General features: G+C 37.8%; 2 protein-coding genes across 16 annotated transcripts in view; one reads left to right on the top strand and one right to left on the bottom strand.

The window, feature by feature from the left end:
* The window catches only part of CAPZA1 (capping actin protein of muscle Z-line subunit alpha 1), a 48,320-nt gene extending 44,635 nt beyond the window's left edge, over positions 1-3,685 (bottom strand). Inside the window, exon 1 of the mRNA XM_027091082.1 lies at positions 2,984-3,685. Coding sequence (XP_026946883.1) covers positions 2,984-3,022 — 39 coding nt within the window. The 5' untranslated portion in view covers positions 3,023-3,685. The remainder of the gene's footprint in view (positions 1-2,983) is intronic.
* Positions 2,401-23,124, top strand: part of ST7L (suppression of tumorigenicity 7 like) — a 151,956-nt gene continuing 131,232 nt past the window's right edge. For 9 of the 15 annotated variants that reach the window (XR_003429573.1, XM_027091063.1, XM_027091062.1 and 6 more), the window contains exons 1-5: positions 3,730-3,945; positions 5,662-5,744; positions 9,098-9,260; positions 14,559-14,613; positions 17,483-17,598. Coding sequence is in view for 14 of the 15 variants with exons in the window: in XM_027091063.1 (XP_026946864.1) it covers positions 3,738-3,945; positions 5,662-5,744; positions 9,098-9,260; positions 14,559-14,613; positions 17,483-17,598 (625 nt within the window). In the remaining variant the exon portion in view is untranslated. Of the gene's footprint in view, positions 2,719-3,095; positions 3,191-3,713; positions 3,946-5,661; positions 5,745-9,097; positions 9,261-14,558; positions 14,614-17,482; positions 17,599-23,124 lie in introns of those variants that run through there. The other 6 variants (XM_027091069.1, XM_027091073.1, XM_027091072.1 and 3 more) reach the window with 5 other exon arrangements.

The raw sequence follows: 23,124 nt of genomic DNA, 5'->3' as shown, positions 1-23,124 counted from the left end.
GTCTAAGTAACTAGAGGAGTAGAGCTCATTCTCAGAAACTGAACTTGAAGATAAAACTAAAAGTAGTTATTTCTGCAAGTTATTATACTTTCAACTTCCTGTTTTATTTAGGCAGCTCATCATGACCATTTCAGGTAACAATGCAGAAGTTAAAAAAACCAACTTCCTCTTTATAAAGTGATAAAAACTTCAGCAGTGGGCTTCCCTGGTGGCACAGTGGTTGGGAGTCCGCCTGCCGATGCAGGGGACACGGCTTCGTGCCCCGGTCTGGGAGGATCCCTCGTGCCACGGAGCGGCTGGTCCCGTGAGCCGTGGCCGCTGAGCCTGCGCGTCCGGAGCCTGTGCTCCGCAAGCGGTGAGAGGCCCGCGTACCGCAAAAAAAATAACAAAAAACAAAAAAACTTCAGCAGTTGGTTATGAGAATGGTTGATCTTACTAGCTTTTATAGAAATACTTGCAAGGAAACCAGAGACCATCACCACCAAATTCACCTCTGGGTTCACTGCTTTCAGAAAATGTAACAAAGATAAAAAGCAGTATTAAAATATATTTGGCATGACACACGTGTTAAAAAAAATCAAATCAAATGCAGTTGAGGTCTTAGTTAAAATTAAAAAAAAAATGAAAACTTCACGGTTCCTTTGAGGAAGAGTCAATATACAAACTAAGCCTGAAAATATCTTGTTTGTAATAGTGCCTTGGTTATGAAAGTTTTGTACAACAAGAATCTCGCTTAAGGGTCACTTATTGTTTATGAATGCTAAGACATTCATATCAACAAGTCTTTTAGGAAAAATACTTTTTCAATTCTTGAATTCAGTTAAAAGGCATCAGAAGCCTGGAGGAAAAGGGGTCAAGGTAGGTATAAAACTGAAGGAGAATTTAAGTAATCTTACAAGTCAAAGCCCTTTCTTTTTACTTATTGATCCACAACAGAGAAATACAGATCACTTCATCTCTGGGAATAAAAATCTAACAAAATTTCAGTAATCCCAAATCATAAGGATTTATTATATGAGTTTTTTTATATCAGCTATTCTTAATTATCTCACTAATGAAAACAATGTAGTTAATCTAAAACCTGTTCACTGAATATAAAATTCATCAACATTTTTTGGCAGTAGATTTACCTTACTAATTATGATTTGCTTGCTTTGTCATTATTAAAATTAAACAGCAAAAGAAGTATGCTGGGATATAAGAGAAAACTGGTCAGAGATCTGCTATTACAAAATCAAGGCTGTTAATGTTACTAATTTGAACACTGTCAATACCCAAAGACATCTTTACACTTTGAAATACATATTTTCCCCCCAAGTTTAATTAGAAAGGCATTCTACCCCTGTGTCAAAAACAAAAACCCAACACTGGTAAACTTCAAAGTTTATTACCTTAAATTCTTAGTGAAATTTTGCTGTAACAGTATTTTTGCTTAAAGTAAGAGGACCATCAGTTGGGCTAACAAATGTTTTGTTATCCCATGATTTTCACTGTAACTTAATTTCATGTGAATCATAACTGTTTGCCTTAGAATAAACATTTTATTATAGTTTTCTCTCTAGCATAAGTTCATATACAGTGTAAAATGCCCTTTCCCCCCGAATCTTATACATTTATGAGAATCAATTTCCAAGTATGAGAAAATCTAATGCTGAAGAGTTGTTCAACGGCATGTGAATATTTAGCACATTCTTCAGCGTTTCAAAATGGCATGGCATATGTATATCAAATTATTCTGTACAGAGGACTCTTGGATCATGAACAGTCCCCTTTGCCATCCCAATCTCTTTTATTAAAAGAGGAAAACCCCAGATACATTTACAGAGCATTCAAGGGTGTACATTTTGTAAAAACCACTGTGGAAAACAAAAGACATAATTCTTGTCCTTTTACGAGTTATGTAATGAACCATTGTAATTTCCATGGACTCTAAAATCTTTAACATATTTACTGAAAAGCCTGACAAACTGTTAAGAAAGGTGTGCAGCTGTCAGGAAAAAAGTTATTCCACCTAAGGTGAAATATTCTCTTGTATTTAAGACACTTTTAAAGAAATTAATTGTACAAATTACTCAGTGTCAAGTTCAACTATAATCAAAAAGATACCACACTGGAGCACCAAAGAAGGCAGGATGCTTTGTCCAGACTTGAATGTGTTAACATGAAGTTTATGTGCTACATAAAACCTTTCTGGAGTTAAAAAGAAAAACTCATTGGCTAGCCTTGTTAACAAGAAATGGAAAACTATTTTTCAAAAATTATCGTTAAAAGATTGTAAGATGGAAGGGATGGAGTCACCGCGGGCGCCGTATACATACAATCAAGGGAGTGTCTACACAGAAAAGAGTGGTGTTCAAATCCTGAAGCAAATGTCCCTGAGGCTTACACATTTATTACTGCGAATTAGTTCAGCCGACAGCATGTGGGAAAAGGGGTGTGTGTGGATAGGCGGCCAACACCTTAGAGACCTCTCCCTGTCGAGAAGTCGTGACAGCAAAATTACTTCCTGAGGAAGGAGGAGCAAAAGGGAAGTTAAGAGGCCACCCTGACCAGGAAGTGACTCGCCCTAAGCTAGCCCCAATCATAGCTAAAGATGGGGGGATGGGGTGAGCCCCAGCAGCTAAAGGCGGTAAAATAACTGCTTCTTGATACGTCGCGACATCATCATCGCCCCCTCTCTTAAATACAAAAAAGAGTCCACAGTCACGATTCAATAAGGTAAAGTCTCTTCTCTCGCAGGAAGGCCACTGGGCTGTGCGTCAGGCCCGGGGGGGAAAGACAGTTGAGGAATGGGGAACTGGGGCCACCGTGAGGCAGAGGAAAGCCCCTCAAGAGGGAAGCATCCCGACTGCGGAGAGCGTATGCCAACAAAGGCCAAGACGCTTCTTTCTTCTGGGGGTACTGCCGGGGTTCCCACCGCAGCCGGGTCGGGGCCCCGTTCCCTGTCCCGGGAAGAGGTAAAAAAGAGAGGCGGACCCCTTACCTTCTCCTCATCCGACACCCGATCCTCGAAGTCGGCCATCTTGGGCTGCTCTGGCCCAGCCCGGCCCTGGCGCGAGGCAGGCCGGGAAGGAGGCCGAATGATGGAATCACAGCGAAGGCCGTCTGAAGGATCCGCCCGGAAACGCCGACCGCTAGGGCGCCATGTCAGTTACGGGCGTGGGTCATGGGCCCGGGCGCCGACGCCCCAGTAAGTCGGCGTGACTTAAATGATTTTAAGTCTAATATTTTTCTCACTGAGTTACATTAATTTCCCCATTCATCTATGGGACGTTGGGAGCGTGCTTCGGCTGGTATTGGCGCCCGAGCTCCGGCCGACCAAATTGCAGTCGCTACTCCTGTAGATTTTCCCAGTACCAGTGCTCTCCATGGCAGCCGAGTCCAAAGGGCTAAGTGCTGCTCCGACTCTGGAACGGTCGGTGGCTTTTTCAACCCCAGGAATGGTGTGGAAGGTGACCCTCACGCGTATGGAGGTTAAAACACTTCACTCCGGGTCACATCTCAGCCCAGTTCCTCCAGAATAGGTGCCGCTATCCGCCCCTTCCCTCCCTCGGAAGGAATAGGTAGCCCCAGTCCTTGGGCGCTCCTCCACCTTCCAAATCTTCTCGGTCCCCGTTCCCTGGGACTCTCAGCCTTCACAGAGGCCAACTTCAGGTCCGCCACTATCCCAGGATTCCCGACTCCCGGTTTCCTGCCCTTCTCCCCTCCCAACTCCCGGCGCCACCGGGAGCGGCAAGATGGCGGACGGTGACGGCTTAGGTGAAGCAACGGCAGCTGCGGCGTCTCCTCCTGCTCCTGCTCCCGGCCTGAGCCCGCCGCTGGGCTGGAGGGAGCGGCTGCGGGCCGGGCTGGCGGGCACTGGGGCCTCGCTGTGGTTCGTGGCGGGGCTGGGGCTGCTTTACGCTCTGAGGGTCCCGCTGAGGCTGTGTGAGAATTTGGCAGCGGGTGAGAGGCCCAGAGCTCCCGAGGGACGGGCGGGCGTGGGGGATTGGGGGGCAGGAGAGGTGCCGGGGGCAAGGGCCAAAGGGCAGAGATTTTCAGTATCACTGGAGGGCTTCGCAGAATGAGTCGGTGTGTGCGACCGAGTGAGTTCTTTTTCTCTTGGGCCGCTACTCCGCAGCTGATTGCCAAACCTGAGCTGCAACTACCGGCTCCTCCCTAAAGCTCTTAAGGTCCGCCCTCTCCCTTCTGTCCTCGTTTACCCGAGGAGAAGCCACCTGATAAAATGTAAGCTTCAGGTGGTAGGGCAGATGAGAGCATTTTCAGACTTGAATGCAGAATTTATACACACCTTTTGATTCTCTTGCCACTCAGCTGAGAGAACCCACACCCAGACAATAAAAATCTGAAAGAAACCAACACGATCTTAGCCAGCCATTCTCATGTTTTAAAATAGTTTTGTCAGGAAATAGTTTTCGTGATATTTTTGTCCGTTCTCTGTTTTAGGCTTTATCTTGAGTAATAAAATAGAACAGTACAGGAAGTAAAGAGAAAGAGAGCCACAAACAGCAGTGGGTTCTTTCCTTAGTTCCTTCTTTCAACATTTGTAGAGAGCTTGCTGTGTAGTGTGGGCTGAAGTTACAAAGACGTATAAGAGGTGATGATTCCCTTGGATTCTGCAAATATTATTCTTTAGCTGTAGCCAGGACAGAGTGGATGGGAGCCAGGGCCTCTTACCATGTCATTACAAATTGGTAACCTCAGATTAAAATGGAAGTATTTCTGTTATGGGATCTTTATGACTATCAGTACTGTGTTTTATTTTCCTGTAACAAGAGAAGGCAAATGTCCCCTTTTCTATTCCGTGAAATGACATGAAAGACTGTGAGATAATGTTCTGAAATGTTTTGGACTTTTTAAGAACATAGTATGTAAATTCAGATGCAACTAACACACTAAAATACGCTAGATAAATTGGCCTTCCTAGACTGTTTGAAAAGCTAATTTGGTGTTTCTGTTACAGGTTAATGAAGTGACTACTAATGGTTTGTATGCTCAGTGAAATGTTATTCATTGAGTTTATCATTTTTTTTTTTACATATTAACTAGATACACCATTTAGATGAGAGTCAGTGACTTTACAGATTTTTGTTTCTTTCTAAAACCCAAAGTATTTATGAGACAATTATTTGAAGTGAAGAATGTGGTCCAGGTTTTCAGTGAATCAGGTTTAGGAAGCTCTTAGTTTGCTATTCTTTTTGGGTTATTTTGCCTCTGTAGCTGACATACCAAATACACACACTGTTTCCTTCCCTCTAATTTGAAACACGGTTTGTATCTCACCAAAATAATTAGGAAGTAGTTTTAATCCTCCTTTGTAACAGTATATTTGTTCATATTATCCTTATGGAATTGCAAAAGTTCTTGTCTAAATTATGATATTCCTGGTTTTATTCTCAACAGCAAGCTAAATGATCTCATTTTGATTTGCTTATTTAACAAATCAGCAGTGTAAAATCCTACCCTTACATATGTGAAGGCATTTTAAAGATGTGATACAATGAAAATTTAAAGTAGCTTTTTAAAAATTACAGTTTTCTCAAATGAATCTCATATTAGATATTAATACTACTTGTGTCCCTCCACTCATAAAGACACCTGCATATTTGTAACTTGGGTACTTATTTTTTTTAACTTTGATTTTTTTATTCTTTTTGACAGTGACAGTATTTTTAAATTCATTGACGCCCAAATTCTATGTGGCACTTACAGGGACATCTTCTTTGATATCAGGACTAATATTTGTAAGTAGTTTCCATTTCCTTCCTTCCATTTCCTTTGGTGTTTATCTAAAAATCAAATCTCTTTAAATAGTTATTATAATAATTAAAAATACTTATAGATCAGCATTCTCAAAATTTTCCACATTCTCAAAATGTGAAAAAATATTTTAAAAAACACTGCAACTTCCTCTCCACTTTTAGAGATTGATAGTATTCATTTGTGTATAAAAGACTGTTTATTGTATGTTGGGTGTAGTGGGAGGTGGGTTGTGATGTAAATGCTTGCAGGCTCGGCTTAGTAACAAAAATGAGTAAAATTGGCAGAGTGTAAAAATTGAAATTTTTATTTACTTTGAAGACTGGGTAATCTGGACAGTACATGCTCCTTCTAGAAAAGGCTAAAGCTAATTGTTGCCATGTAGACTTGCAGACAGTATTACCAGGACCAGGTCTTCCAATTTTTTCAGACGATTTCAGGAGAACCTGGATATAAAGTTTTTATATAAAATCTTCCAATACTTTAATGTCGGCAACATCGGGCAGACTAAAAATTTATCTGTCTTGAATTAGGCTTATAGGCTGCCAGTTACCTTCTCTAGAGTGTTTAAGAGCAGAGTTTGTGAGACAGGCTAACCATCACTTTAGTTGTATGACTTCAAGAAAGTGAATTAAGTTTTCTAAAGCTCCAATTTCCTCATCTGTACACTGGAGATAATAATAGTATCAACTTGGAAATTCCTTGGTGGTCTAGTGGTTTGGGACTCAACTCAATTAATTTTTTAAAAAATTAATTAATTAGGGCTTCCCTGCTGGCGCAGTGGTTGAGAGTCCGCCTGCCGATGCAGGGGACGCGGGTTCGTGCCCCGGTCCGGGAGGATCCCGCATGCCACGGAGCGGCTGGGCCCGTGGGCCGTGGCTGCTGGGCCTGCGTGTCTGGAGCCTGTGCTCTGAAGCGGGAGAGGCCGCAGCGGGGGGAGGCCCGCGTACCGCAAGAAAAAAAAAAAAAATTAGTTAATTTTTGGCTGCATTGAGTCTTCGTTACTGCGTGCAGGTTTTCTCTAGTTGTGGTAAGTGGGGGCTACTCTTCATTGCGGTGCACAGGCTTCTCATTTCAGTGGTTTCTCTTGTTGTGGAGCACAGGCTCTAGGGCAGCACACGGGCTTGTGGCTGTGGCTCGTAGGTTCTAGAGTGCAGGCTAAGTAGTTGTGGCGCACGGGCTCAATTGCTTCTCAGCGTGTGGGATCTTCCCGGACCAGGGCTTGAACCTGTGTCTCCTGCGTTGGCAGGAGGATTCTCAACCACCGAGCCACCAGGGAAGCCCCAAAGGACTCCACACTTTCACTGCCGAGGCCCGGGTTGTATCCCTGGTCAGGGAATTAAGATCCCATGAGCCACCCGGTGTAGCCAAAAAAAAAAAAAAAAAAAAAAAATCAACTTAATAGTTATGAGGATTAAATGAGATAGTGTGTGTGAAAGCTTGCAGCAACGTGACATACACTAATGAATTTTGGCCACGTTATTCTAAGAAGTGCCACAATAAAGAAACCTGTTTAATTCAGCTTTCCCTTGCTTTATTTAACCAAGCTATCATTTGTATTTTAAAAATATTTTTTAAATTTTTATAATCTTTATTAACATCCCTGGGAACTGGTGTTTCATAGTATAAACTTTGGAAAAATACTGCTACAGATAAAAATCTTAGGAAGTATTATGGCATGCATGGCCAATGAAATTTTTCTGTATTTTTTTCTCATCTCTAGGTGGTGCTCTATAACTATAGTAGAAATGTAAAAATAATAGCATTTATATTGGAGTGGTTTTTTGTTTTGTTTTGTTTTTTTAAATAGGGACGAACACTTGACCATTTTGTTGAAGTGAAATACCAGATGAGAAAGCAATTTTTCTCTTGACTTAAAAAAAATTATTGAGGAATTCTGGGTGAAAACTCTGTTATTAAAAGCCTCAAAATTTATTGATTTATAAAGCCTACTCATAATTTAGCATATTTTGTCATAGCATATAAAAATCTAAATAAAGAAGATAAACTATCTTTAAACAGCTGAGGTAGTAGAAAGAGCATTGGTCTTGGAACCAGCAGATGTAGTTTTGAGTCTTGACTCTGCCATTTACTATCTGATAACTTTGGGCAAGTCACATGAATTCTGAGTCCTAATTTCCTCATTTATAAGGAGGGGAGAAAACTTACATTTATATAATATATAACTTACATATGTAATATGTAAAAGTGTTTAAAATTTGTTGTTACTTTTTTTAAACCAACATTTTAAATTTACAAAACTTAAGAATTCAAGTAACATTTTAAAGGTTAAACTGTGTCATTACCCTTGAAATATTGATGAGTTTTTATTAGCAAAGTTTATTTATAATTTCTTTTACCACCTGAAATGAGAAAGCTAGTTGTGCTGCTTGTGTTATTTCTACCTGAAGAGGTAATGTGCTTGGAAGCTGAAGAATAGCAACAAAGCCAGTTGTTTAACTAATTATTACGAGTAAAAAGATTACTCTGAAAGGAGAATAAAAGAGCCAATGGGAGTGTATAACATAGCTTTCTGTTCTGTGGAATCAGGAAAAGTTCCCTAGGACATGTCATTTAAGCTCAGACCCAAAGGAGCCAGCAAAGGGAGTTGAAAAGGCTGGAGTATCCGAATATGAAACATTCTGCTCATTCAACACAGAGAGCTGCTTTTGATTCCTCTTCTTATAACAATGATAAACCATGGAAACAGAAAGAAAGGAATATCCTGATTTTTAAATGGTTCAATATGGGAATCAACTTGACTCTTAACCTACATTAATAATACTGCCAAATACTGGAGTAGTACTTTGTTGTTTAAAAGCACTTACAATTCTTGTTAACCATATTTACTAGATAGGACATTGAGGCTCTGAGAGGTTAGAAGTTAACTTCCCCAAAACACACAGCTAATATATGGCTGAATTGGGAGTCAAATGTAGGCATTCTAACCCTAGTCTAGTGGTTAATCCACCATGCTAGTTGTTTCAAAATTGTTTTTCTTTTAATTGTGCTACAGATAGACTAAAATGACATTATAATGTAAGTTACATTATTTATAGCTTAAACACTTCTTACTGTTTTTTTAATGCTTTATTTACAGACGTATTCTAGTGTTGCCTAAGCTTGTCTGAATTTCATTACAAAGTTGTAAAAAGGCATTTTACCTTGGCTTGGCATGTGTTATCAGGGAATCTTGTGTTTGGCTTATTTTTTGGAAGGAGGGCACATTTCAAATGCTGAATTAAACAGGAACATCTTGAGAGAATGTTTTGATTTGAGGTCATATATCTGCTGATTAATTCTATTTTAAGTGAAAGATGTTTTCTGTTTGTCACAGATATTTGAATGGTGGTACTTCCATAAGCATGGCACATCTTTTATTGAGCAAGTATCTGTAAGCCATTTGCGACCACTGATGGGAGGAACAGAAGGCAGCATTTCAGAGCCAGGTTCTCCTTCCAGCAGCAGAGAAAGTGAAACCAGCAGACAGAATTTGTCAGGTGACTACTACTGACTTAATGTGTGTTCAAAGCTGTATTGTTAAGATTGTGTTTGGCTGTGGCAGATAGAAAACTCATAACAGTAGAGAGCAGTTTGTCTTTCCTTTAAATATAGGTAATCCATGGCTGATATGGAGAGCAATGATTATCAGAGACCTAGACTCCTTCTATTTTGTTTGCGACCATCTCCAATGCAGTTTTTCCTTGTGGTTCCAGACAGTTCCTCTGGCTTCAGCCATCATGTCCACAGTCTAGTCATCAGGAAGGAGAATAAGCCAGGAGAAGACGCTTTCCCCACCCCCCACCCCACAGCAACCAAGGACACTTCCGAGCAGCGTCATATACTATTTCAACTTACTTTCTACTGGTCAGATCTTTGTCATATAAACAGAACTAGCTGTAAGGGAGGCTAGAAATTGTAATCATTTTCTCAGTGTATATATGCACAGGTGATAAGGGGATCTTATTACTGATAAAGGAGAGAACAAAGACAATTAGCCATCTCTGCCAAGAGAGCAAAGTTAGGAAAAATAGCTTTTCTTCTCAGTATATTTACAAAGACATCAAAATCTGTTATTCTTGTATGGATAATCTGTTGTCATACATAAACTGTAGACTATTCCTCTATATGTATCTAGTAATTATGCAATTAGGAAAGTAAAATATTTGAAGCCAGATAGAAATCACATTTTTGGATTATTGTTTCTTTCATTTGGTATAGGTTATAATCATACAGTTAACTCATACAAATGAGTTAATTCTGCAGAATGTCATAATGTCTCATTTGTTCAGTAAGCCTAACCACTAGGGTTATATTAATTTAGTAGAAAAATACTACCTGAGTGCAGTTGCTGGCACTTTTTAGGTGTGATCAGGGAAAGTCTGTAAGAAAGAACTCTTTAAACTGAGCCCTAAAGCTTGAGTGGGGGACTTCCCCGGTGGCGTAGTGGTTAAGAATCTGCCTGCCAATGCAGGGGACGCGGGTTTGAGCCCTGGTCCGGGAAGATCCCACATGCCGTGGAGCAACAAAGCCTGTGAACCACAACTACTGAGCCTGTGCTCTAGAGCCTGGAAGCCACAACTACTGAGCCCTCGCACCACAACTACTGAAGCCTGCGCACCTAGAGCCCATGCTCCGCAGCTAGAGAAGCCACCACAATGTGAAGCCCATACACCGCAACGAAGAGTAGCCTCCACTCACCACAACTAGAGAAAGCCCACATGAAGCAACGAAGACCCAATGCAGCCATAAATAAGTAAATAAATAAAAAAAAAAAGCTTGAGTGGGTGTTGACCAGGATTAGTAGGGATGAGGTTGGCAGCCATTCAGGAGTACGGGAAGGAATAATGGTAATTTTCTCTGCCCTACTCCTTTCTCCCCTTTCATGAAATAATTACAGAACTCTTAAGAATGAGGCATATTAAGATGAATATGAGGGACTTCCCTAGAGGTCCAGTGGTAAAGAATCCACCATACAGTGCAGGGGACACGGGTTCGATCCCTGGTCAGGGAACTAAGATCCTACATGCTACGGGGCAACTAAGACTGCGTGCCACAACTACTGAGCTTGCGCGCCTCAACTAGAACCTGCATGCTGCAAACTACAGAGCTCACACGCTCTGGAACCCGCATGCCACAACTACAGAGCCCATGTGCCCTGGAGCCTGTGCACCACAACTAAAGAGAAAACGCGCATGCTGCAACTAGAGAGAAGCCCGCACACCACAACGAAGATCCTGCGTGCTGCAACTAAGACCCCATGCAGCCAAAAATTAAATAAATCAATAAACAAATAATAAATCTTAAAAAAAAAGGTGAATATGACATAGATGTGTCCCCAAGAAGCTCAGAGTCCAGGATGTAAATAATTATAACGATAATGCATTATACAGTCTTATTCCCTATTGTGAGATTGAGTATACCATTGCATAATGAAAGTGAAGATAACGTTAAGAACATTCCAGCTTAGTATAGGATACAGACATATAAATAAGTGATGGCAAAAGATACAAAAGATACTTTTATATAGTGTATGGAAGATACTATGGTGATGAAAAGAGGGAATGGTCAGTTATTCTTGGAAGGAAGGCCACAAAATGTTTCACAGTAGAGATGCATGAATTGACCTCAGAAGTGAGTCACAGTTCTCCTTTGGTTCCACTTTCTCTCCCTGGGTAGCTGCATCTCCTTCTATAGTATTATCATCCACAGACATATGTATTGGGAGAACCAATGTTAACTTTCTGTCCCCAAGCTCTCTTTTATGTTCTAGACCCACATTTCTAACTCTTTGCTAGAAATCTCCACCTTTGATGGCCCTAAGCAACCCTAAACTCATTCTGTCCAAAGTGAAACTGCTAATTATCTTCTTTTAATAGGTACCTTCCATAATCCTAAAATCTATTAATTTCCAAAATAGAAACCTTTGAGTTGTTTTAGATTATATCTCTTTTATTTCCCCTTCCTTCTCCAGACTATTGACCCTCATCGTATGCTATTGATTCCCCTCAAAAATTACCTTGACTCTATTTTACCTTCTTTTTCAACATTCAGTGTCCCATATGTAGGCCTTAGATATCTCTTTCCTGGACTATTGCTGTATACCCTAACTGGTTTCCCTGCCTATGATACTTCTCCTTTTAGTACATTCTCTCCCCTTACTATGTAAAAAAGTGTTTCTCAAATTTTTTAGATTCCGGAATCGTTTATACTCCTAAAAATTATTGAGGACCTCAAGAGCTTTTGTTTATATATTGATTATGTCCCCAATATTTACCATATTAGAAATTAAAACAGAAATTAAAAAAATATTTATTTATTAGTTATTTTTAAAATAACAGGAAACCCATTGCATGTTAACATAGTTCTATGAACTGAACTGTGTCTCTCCCCCACCTCAAATTCATATGTTGAAGCTGTAACCTCTAATGTAACTATATTTGGAGGCAGGACTTTTAGGAGACAATTAAGGTTAAATGAGGTTGTAAGGGTGGGGTTCTAATGTGATAGGATTGGTAGCCTTAGGAGAAGAAGAGAGATTAATTTCTCTCTCCACTATGGGAGGAGACATGTAAGGACACAGGAAGAAGGCAGCCATCTGTAAGCCAGGAAGAGAGCTCTTACCAGAACCTAACCATGTTGGCACCCTGATTTCAGACTTCCAGACTTCAGAACTGTGAGAAAATAAATTTCTGTTGTTTAAGTCACCCAATCTATGGTATTTAGTTATGGCAGCCTGAACTAATACACGTATCATGAAAAATAATTATATTTTCCAAAATGAGAAAATTTTAATCAGAAGACTGCCATTTCTTTACATTTATTTAAATCTCTTTAATATCTAGCTTAATAAAAAATTGCTTATTCTCATATCTGCTTCTGCATTGTTGTGAAATGTTGTTTTGCTTGACATCTATGAAGAAAATCTGTTCTCACACAGATATGTAGTTGGAAAAGGGAAAAGTATTTTAATAACCTTTCAGAAGGTTGTGGATATTCATTTTCAATACAACACCAAAATTTACTGAGGTACTTTCTTAAAGTTTAGTTGCAATGTGGAATCTGAAGCTATATCAGTTAACTTGCCATGTTCTGTACATTAAAATCCCTTGGTGTCCCATTTTGAATGGGTCTTTCACTTATGAATAATTTTATAAATCATGCATTGGCCATTTGGAAAATACTCGTTCCCTGAGTTATACGTGTCTTCCAAATATTGAAATATTGTATAATTTTTTAAAATGACGTTTGTTAATATCACCACTAATCTCACAGGAAAGCCTTTAAGTTGAGAAATTGTCAAGCTCATGGTAACTGATACAAGTTTTTCAAAATTCTAGTATGTACTTGAAAGCTCAAGTTTTATCATTGGCAGCAAATACTACTTTTTCTTCCTTGAATTTGACAGATTCACTTTGTTCAACTTTGAGAAAATATTTGCCAGGTATCTGTCTGAATAATCATAAATTTGTCTGTTAGTGACTCTTTCAAGTAAAAGTGAGATTCCATGAAAAAAAAAAAAAAGGTCAGTCCAGCTCAAGAAACAATTGCTTATACTGGAGACAACCATCATATTTGGTTGCCTTGTTTACTGGGGTGGGGGTGAGGAATCCAATGACCACTACTTTAAAGTACCAGCAGTTTTACCAACCTTTGAGTTGTACCATTAGCCCAACTTTGCAGGACTGGGACTAGTGTGAGGTTAAGTCAGGTGCTTGGGGCACAAAATTTAAGGACGCCCTTACTCTCAGGGTTGGGTTCAAATCAACAAGTTAAAAAGGCAAACAATGTCTTAGCATTTATTATGAAACGAGTTGTTACTTTGCAGTTCCATGAATGATACTTTGAGAACTGCTGATCTAACCAAAGTCTTGATATTTGTTATTTTTCTGTTTATAAACCTTTGATGGCTTCTGATTGACTAAGGATAATGTCTAAACTCTTTACATGGTATGTAAGCCCCTTCATCAATTTCCCCCAGTCTATTTTCTAGCCTCATTTACAGCTCTCCCTCTCACCTTCTACCATGTACTCTAACCTAAGTATGCTGTGTGGTTTTCTCATACTTCTCTGCTTAGAATGTTCTTCATCTGGCAACCTTCTACTTATTTTTACAGTGGTTCAAGTTTAAATGTCACAACCTTTCTAAAGTCTCCCCTAATTTCTCCAGAGCAAACTTAATCACTTCCTTTTTTTCTCTTGGAACAAAATATATCTCTATCATAGCACTTATCACACAGTGTAGGTGATAGTTTACATAACTAATTCTCATGCTACACTTAATTCAGTTAAGTTAGTTCCAAATGCTGTGGTTCCAGAAGTACAAAATGAGCAAAGTTTTTTTTGAGCACAGGTTCCGGACGCGCAGGCTCAGTGGCCATGGCTCACGGGCCCAGCCGCTCCGCGGCATGTGGGATCTTCCCAGACTGGGGCACGAACCCATGTCCCCTGCATCGGCATGCAGACTCTCAACCACTGCACCACCAGGGAAGCCCCTGAGCAAAGTTTTAAAAGCTTATATTTTAAAGGAGAAACTGAAAACTAGATAGTCACATTGTAATATGGTAAGTGTGGTACTTGAATTGTGAACCAAATGCTATGGAGACAGAAATAAGGTAATGACTAGATTTGGTTGTACACTGCATGACAGCAGGGTGGTCCATGCCTTATTCATCTTTGTGCTATATGTGGCTAGCACTGTACTTAGCATACAGTGACTATACATGTTGACCAAATTAAGATTTAACTACATTTGATTAAACTGTCTTATTTGCCCCCTTTTTCTCTTTGTTTTTTAGAATGCAAGGTATGGAGAAATCCTCTAAATCTTTTCAGAGGAGCAGAATATAGGAGGTATTACATTTTGCTTTCAGTATAATTATGGCATTGGTTTTAGAATAAAAGTATTATGGAAAAATTTATTTTTACAAATATATCACAGCTCTTCTGGTTGGAGATACTGATATAAGGTAAAATGATTAGCCCAAGGTTTAATTGGCAGCATCTTGACTATATTTACTTTTATAATCATGAGAAACATTGCTTCAAACCATATGTTTGTGATGTAAGTATACATTTGGCTCTTGGTTTATGGCAGAAAGCCTTTTCAAAGAATTCATGAGATAGAGAAAAAATTGCAAATGTCAGCATATTCCTGTGCACATGTGCTCAATTGCAAACTTTATTTGACGATTCACTAGAAAATATCAATCTGAATGTGAATATAAATTTCATTTGTGCAACAGTACAGAGCATAATACTTTTATACTGTATTTCGTATTGCCATTCCCTAGCTACACTATTGTGTCCATTTCTCTTCTGGTTTTTATTCTAAATGAGAAAACGACTTTTGAAAAACTTATGACCAAAGATACTTTACTTTTGTTTTGGAAAGGGCTGTGTTTTACCTGGAGGTAGACTGGGGCATGTTATTTAATTCATTGAACAAGAAACAGTTTATGTCTACTATGTATTGGCACTATGCAAAATGATGGGGATACAAAATAATTTAGCAGTAATCCCTGTGTGTAAGTACTTGATAGTGTAGGACAGTCACATCCTGGGAAGCCAAAGCTAGGCTTTTATGATAGATGCCATTAGCTTATATTAAGGGATTCTGCAAGAAACAGGTCCTTGAACTTCTCACTGTGTTTATTAAAAAGTTTTTAGGCTATTCTTGTTATCTTATAGTATCTACTTCATGAAAATCTTAAAGAGAAATTTCTTATCTTAGTATAACGAACTCTTAATGCTTCTTTTTGAATGATTAGTTTGTCTTAATGTAAAAGTCTAAATTGCACTGGTAATCATTGTGGTTCTAGGAAGCTTGGAATCATATCGTAGCCAACCTTTAGCAAGTGTATAGAACTCTTTGGTATGAGCCATTTTATGGCTCAATCCTTGTTTTACTTTACTGAGTCTTTTAAAATTTACTGCTAATTTAAGTTATTGATACTGTGCATGTGTTTTTTAGCTGCTTTAAATCATTTTGGGATTAATGTAGATCGTTCATTTTTTTTATGATTTTAGAAAGTATACCAAACTTTGCTAAATGAACAAGGATTTGCTTTTTCCTTTTTCTTCATGATAATTTCTCCTAAAATAGCTAAAAACTTTAAATAGAAACTTTAAAGGCAACTTATACAATTAAATAACTTAAAATCTTTGATCATGTATATAAATAACACAATGTGCTTTTATTTTTATTTTTATTTTTTTTGCGGTACGCGGGCCTCTCACTGTTGTGGCTCTCCCATTGCGGAGCACAGGCTCCGGACGTGCAGGCTCAGCGGCCATGGCTCACGGGCCCAGCCGCTCCGCGGCATGTGGGATCTTCCCGGACCGGGACACGAACCCGTGTCCCCTGCATCGGCAGGCGGACTCTCAACCACTGCACCACCAGGGAAGCCCACAATGTGCTTTTAAAATGCTTTTTCTGATTATAAAATATACACATATTCATTGTTGAAAGTTGGAAAATAAAAAGATGTATGAGAAAGAAAGTAAAAAATCACCTTTTTCTACCACTAAGTGATAACTGCTATTAGTATTTCCATCCAGTCTCTCTTCTATACGCATATATAGAAACAAAACTTGAACATCATAATATATAAAATTCATTATGTGTGAATTTACCACAGAATTTCTTCAAAACATGAATTTCTTCAAAAACATGATTTTTAATAGTTGTACTGTATTCTATTATATGGAGGTACCATACATAACTTACCTACTGCTCCCCTATCCAGGTCACAGGTTATATTTCACTGTTAACATTTACTCTAGAGGGATAGCTTTATATATAAATCTTTAGCCACATATATGATTATTTCCTTAGGGTTGATTTGTAGCACTGGAATGACTGAATCAAAAGGTGTGAACAGTTTTTTTTCCCCCCTTTAAGTTTTTCTTTTAATGGTGGAAAATTTCAAAAATAAACAAAAGTAGAGAGAGTGGTATAATGGAATTCCATATACCCATCATCTAACTAGGTGTTATTTTTAAGGCTCTTGATAGATACTATCTAATTGATTTCTGGAAAAAGAAATGTAAATACCAATTTATATTTGTAACAGCAATATGTGTGAGTCCCATCTCACCCCTGACAATATATATTTGCCAATTTTATAGTTGAATAGTCAAAATTAGTTATTTTAATTTGCTATTTGTTAATTACCAATGAGATTGGATATTTTAAAATGTATTTATTAGACAGTTTGTTACCTGCTATTAATTATTGAGGGTTTTAGGGGGAAATGAAAGGTAAAATTTCTAATTTAGTAAAATCTGAAAGAAGTTTTTTTTTTGCTTTTATGCTTTGAAAACCCTTTATCATCTTGACATCTAGTAAAAAATCACTTGTGTTTTTTTCTAGTTTCTTTGTAGTTTTACTTTTAATACTTAATTCTAATTCACTGAGAATTTATTTAAGTATACTTAAAAAAGTATATATTTAAGTCAAATTGTTTTATCTTCAAATTCAATTTTGAAGCACTGTTTGTTGAATAATCTACCTTTTCCGTTTTGGTTTTTGATGTTTTATTATTGTACTCTAAGTAGTTTGGATAGGTTATCTCTTTTGCTTTATTGATTATAATAAGCTTTTGAAACATCCTGAAATAAGATTTGTAGCAGTATATTTTTGAATTTTAAAAAGTATCTGTTGTAGCAGACAGATGCTCTCTCATGTTCAATTTACATATTTTATTGTGTTTTGGTAAAGATACACTTGGGTGACTGGTAAAGAGCCACTTACATACTATGACATGAATTTGTCAGCTCAGGACCATCAGACCTTTTTCACCTGTGACACGGACTTTTTACGTCCTTCAGACACAGGTATGTGTCATAATCTGTTCTTGGGGTAAACAGTAGTCATAAAAATTATTTTTAAAGTTTTTTAGAGTTATTTATTATACAAAGTTATTTGGCTTGGAGTTTGCATCATTGATAAGAAACCCAGATTAAATTGAAACTAATTATGATTGTAAACTAGGTTATCGTACTTTTTTGTCTTTTATAAGATGAAATTTAAATTCTTTATAGAATTTAAAGTATTTTACAAAAATTAATTAAATTGCTTCTTTTATTACTTAGAAAACCTTTCAGATCGAATACAGCAATTGCTTATACAGAGAACAGTGTACCCAGTTTTGGTTGGGGAAGTTAACACCTATAATTACACATTAAAAAAAAAAAATAAGGCAAAGTTAAACATGGGCACAGCATGTAGAGAAAAATGGGGTATATTTTATTCCAGTCATAAGTCAGAGATGCATATAAAGTGGTGGAAGATCATAGAAATGTCTGTGTTTAGTTCTCTCTAATCTTCTCTGTAGAAGTGAGTATAGAAACTCTTAAATGTTTGGCTTAAAGACAGGGATCTTTATCACAACTATTTCGACTGCCTTCTCCTACCTTATCTATGCTTCTACTTTTATCCTTCAAAATTAAAAGTCTCATTCTCTGGGCAGGCTTCCCTGATCTCTGCAATTCTACAGTACTTAGTCAAAACCTCACTTTTATAATAATTTTAGTTAATTTATTCAACTGTAAACACTTATTTGTTGGTTTATCATGTTGTTTTAATGTTTGTCCTCCCTAATAATGTGTGAAACTGTGGAAATTAGGGACTATACTTGTCATCTTTGAATCCTTATCATCTAGAACACTGCCTGATATACTGTAAATATTAATATTTATTCTTTGATGGAAGTATGAATGAATGAATAGCCTTGGTGTCACAGATGTCTTAAGCAATTTCAGTAATAATAGCTAACACTTGTATAACACTTATTATGCGCCAAGCACTGTTCTAAGCAATTTATAAAAGATACTAATTTAATCTTCCCAATCACTTCATGAGATAGGTACTATTATCAGCCACATTTTAAATGTAAAGGAACTGAGGCAAAGGGGAGACAAGTAACATTTCCTAAATCACCTGGCTAATAAATGAAAAAGCTGGGTTTCAAGCTCAAGTTTAGCTCTTAACCACTATACTATTACTGCTTCTACTCATCACATTGATAGGCAGAAGAAAATCACCAACAGTTACGGTCTGAAAAACAGCCAGTTTTCCAACATTGAAGTGAGTTCATTGTGCTATATCTCTGCTGTATTAAATATATTCAGCATCTGTAGTAGCAGGAAACCCAAGGATCTTTGGTATGGTTACATAAAATGGTTTAATTGCAAATCAGAGAAAAAGGAATTGCTGTATGTTTATGTGCTTAATGTTTACATTAATGGCAAAAGTATAATGTTAAGGAAATAACAGCAGTGGAAAATCAGTATTGTACGTTAACTATGAGGACTGAGGTGACTGTGGATATTAAGGCTTCACCTCCCTCTCATGGGCAGAATTGCAAACCTTGGCAGGCTTTTCAAGTAGCAACCATGGCTATCCACTAAAGCTGTGGTCTTAAAACATTTTTGTTCACATAGCTCCTAAAAGAATTTTGAAAAACTATGTATCCCTTCACACATTTTTAACTTGACATCATAAGGTTAAATAATTGCAAAGAATGTAATTTTTAACATATTATAAATATAGACATTTAAAAATAACACTAAAATACTCTATATTTGAATGTATTTCAAGGAATCTAATGACTTGATATCCACCATGATCCATTGAAAAGTACATGAACAAATACTCTAACAGTAGTAAATTTTATATAAGTACTTTTTCTTGTTGAACTCATATCCATTCCACACCTCTGTATGATTTTATTATAATATAATTATTTTATATTTGAGAGTTTTTTAATCACACTTAAATACTTTTCCACAATAAAGTTTTTGTATAATTTTTTTTAAATTTAAGTTTCTTTTGATCATAAAGTTCTAAATGGAATCATGTACTTTATATTTTTGTCAAATCCTTCAAGCTACATATTTGGCTCTTCCAACTTTGGAAAGAGTCCTCCATATAACTTAATTGGCTGGGTGAGTTCTCATTTTCCTTCCTGTCAACTAAATCAGACTTACTTTCTGACAGAGAAGTCTGACTTCATTTTTTAATTCAAATAAACATGTTAACATGCATCCCTATGACAACCATCTCTCTTCTGAATTCAGATTCTAAGATAGAAAGATAGATAAGTCTTAAAGCCTTGCCCGTGAGCTTATCACTTGGCCGAAACAAGATTCCACTGCCTTTATTCTCCCTTACTAATGCTTTATTTGCCTTATTATGAGGATACCTTCCCTTAGGAGCAATGCATGCTTTGATAGTAAGGGGAGAAAGGGTGCTGATAAATGGAACTGATAAAAATTATCACTCCCTCCCCACTCTACAATATACTTGAATTCAGAAATTCCAGGGGCCAGAATACTCTATTTCTAATGCTGAGCTTCACTGTTAAGTAAGTAAATGGCACAAATCCCTATTATAGGTTCCTTGATTAAAAATGGTTCCTCCCAAACCCAAACTTTGAATTGTCCCTTGAGGCACATGGAGATCTTTACACTCTAGGGCAACTTACCTTGGAAAGATTCAGGATGGGTGAAAAGTAAGCTTTTCTTTTGTAAAGTAGGAAAAGGTAATATATCTTTAGGGGACGCACTGAGTCGGGGAGCATATGTTGGCTAGGAAAGGAAAATCAGCATGACAGACCAATCAGGTGAACATTCTTCAGGTAGATCAGTTATAGGAAAGAGTCATATATAGCTGAAGCTTTAGAAATTGATTCTCTTAAAACGGTGTGTCCCATTTTGGTCCTTGCAAAGTTTCATGTAGTACTTCTAGAGGTATGCATAATCCCAGTTAAAGACTGAACTAAACCTTATCCACAAATGATAATCCAGAAATGGACTGTTGGTTCCATATTGATCTTTTCAGATATTCACATAAAGATAATGATTTATGTCTATAGTTTTATATTAAAAAAAGACAAACGTGCCTATACGTGTGATGTGACAAATTTCTCTTGACTCTTGTCATCAGTAATTACTAAATTAGTAGATTTTTTTAAATAAATGTATTTATTTTATTTTCTTTATTTTTGGCTGCGCTGGGTCTTCATTGCTGCATGCAGGTTTTTCTCTAGTTGAGGAAAGCTGGGGCTACTCTTCATTGTGGTGCGTGGGCTTCTCATTGCGGTGGCTTCTGTTGTTGCAGAGCACAGGTTCTAGGCGCTCGGGCTTCAGTAGTTGTGGCTCGCAGGCTCTAGAGCACAGGCTCAGTAGTTGTGGTGCACAGGCCTCACGGCATGTGGGATCTTCCCAGAGCAGGTCTCGAACCCCTGTCCCCTGCATTGGCAGGCGGATTCTTAACCACTGAACCACCAGGGAAGCCCTAAGTTAGTAGATTTTTGTTGTTATTCTATTGATTTGTTTATTTAGGACAGTGAACAAACATATTCTCAGGGCCAGCCAGCAGTGTTTTTTTGGTTAATTTGCTTTCATGTTTTTGGTTTTTTTTTTCAACATTTAAAAAAATCAGGAGATTTAACATTAAACTCCAGATTTACAATTTTAAGTTGGGAAATATGGACCTGCATTTCCACTTGGCAGTAATTAGTTAGACCTGAGCTGTGACTCTCTTAGACAGTGCATGTGCTTTTAGTTCACTCATTTATGTTTTCTGCCTGGTCTCAAGGCATTTATATTTGTGACCCATGGTCTTGGATTGAATGGTAGTCTCTTCTGCTGGTTAGCCTATTAGAATAGTGTTTAACTTGAAAAATAGATAAATTTTTGATTGAATTGTTAAACTGCTTGTGTTATTTTTTAAGCATATCGAGTATTCTTAAAGAGGACAGTTGAATACTAAATGAACATATTGCTTTAAATTATTCCTAAACCTTGTTTTAGAAGGAAGTATATTCCTTCCTCTACTTTATTTCCCCTTTCCTCATTGGCTTAGAAATGCATTGGTTGTGAGGAATAATAAGGCTGGATAGAGCATTTGAAAACATGAGAATAAGAAAAAATGCTTAATGGTGGATTAGATGACCTTACTAGAAATAGAAGAAATGCCAATGCAAATGAGATGTTTTCATGTTTTAAATTAGCAAAGATTGATACTACTCAGTGTTGTTAAGGGAGTGAGGAAATAGTCACTCTCCTGCACTGCCTGAAAAAATGTAAATTAATACAGTCTCATTGAGAGGAGTTTGGATATATATATCCAAAATCTTTTAAAAGATGCATACAGGGCTTCCCTGGTGGTGCAGTGGTTGAGAGTCCGCCTGCCGATGCAGGGGACACGGGTTCGTGCCCCGGTCCAGGAGGATCCCACATGCCACGGAGCAGCTGGGCCCGTGAGCCATGGCCTCTGAGCCTGCGTGTCTGGAGCCTGTGCTCCGCAACGGGAGAGGCCACAACAGTGAGAGGCCCACATCCCGCTAAATAAATAAATAAATACATAGATAGATAGATAAATAAATAAATAAAAACCACCCATTCTTTGGTCAGGTTTGCAAAGATAGGTGTTGAAAGATGGTTATCACAATATTTCTATATTAGCAAAAAATTAATTATCCATCAAAAGAGAACTGGTTAAATAAATTACTGTATTACTTAATATGCTAGAGTACCAAATAACCATTTAAACTGTTAATAAAGATTCAGTGTCAAAATTTAACCTGAAAATATCATGTAACTTATAGAAGAGAGCCTCTATATCAAAAATGGCAAGTCAAATATTATACTTGATTTTTATGTAATATTTTAATGTTTAAGCAAAATGTTATTCTTTACCTGGTTATTATCAAATGGGTGCTGACTTGCATCAATTTGTCAAGTTCAGGAAGCATTAGCTGTCAGCTAGCTGGTGACATGTTTGATGTGAGAAATGTATTTTTGTTACCCAAGTAGAATATATTGTCTCCTTTTCTAAGCCAAGACTAATATTTTGTTTCCAAAGGAAAACTCAAACATTTTCCACATTATTCTTTCTGGACAGTTGTAGGTTTTGTTCCAAAAGCAACATTCATAGATTCTCTGTTTTTCTTATCAAACTTGAAATAGGCCAGATAGTTTCATGGATCTACTTTGTTTAGTTTTTTTAAAAATTTTTATTTATTTATTTATTTGGCTGCGTCAGGTCGGGTCTTAGTTGCGGCACATGGGATCTTTGTTGCGGCACACAGGCTTCTCTCTAGTTGTGGTGCTCAGGTTCCAGAGTGTGCAGGTTCTCTAGTTGTAGCGTGTGGGCTCCAGAACGCGTGGGCTCAGTAGTTGCGGCGCAGGGGCTTAGTTGCCCTGTGGCATGTGGGATCTTATTTCCCTGACCAGGGGTCAAACCTGCATCCACTGCATTGGAAGGTGGATTCTTAACCACTGGACCACCAGGGAAGTCCCTGTTTGTTTAATTTTTAAGAAACTTTGCTTAGTGTGAAATTTTAATTTTAGTGC

Source organism: Aethalodelphis obliquidens, unplaced genomic scaffold (assembly GCF_003676395.1).
Source record: "Aethalodelphis obliquidens isolate GAN/ISIS:26980383/991018 unplaced genomic scaffold, ASM367639v1 scaffold70, whole genome shotgun sequence".
In the NCBI taxonomy this organism is placed as follows: domain Eukaryota; kingdom Metazoa; phylum Chordata; class Mammalia; order Artiodactyla; family Delphinidae; genus Aethalodelphis; species Aethalodelphis obliquidens.
The sequence above is the reverse complement of the archived record's forward strand: the minus strand, read 5'-3'. Positions and strand labels throughout refer to the sequence as shown.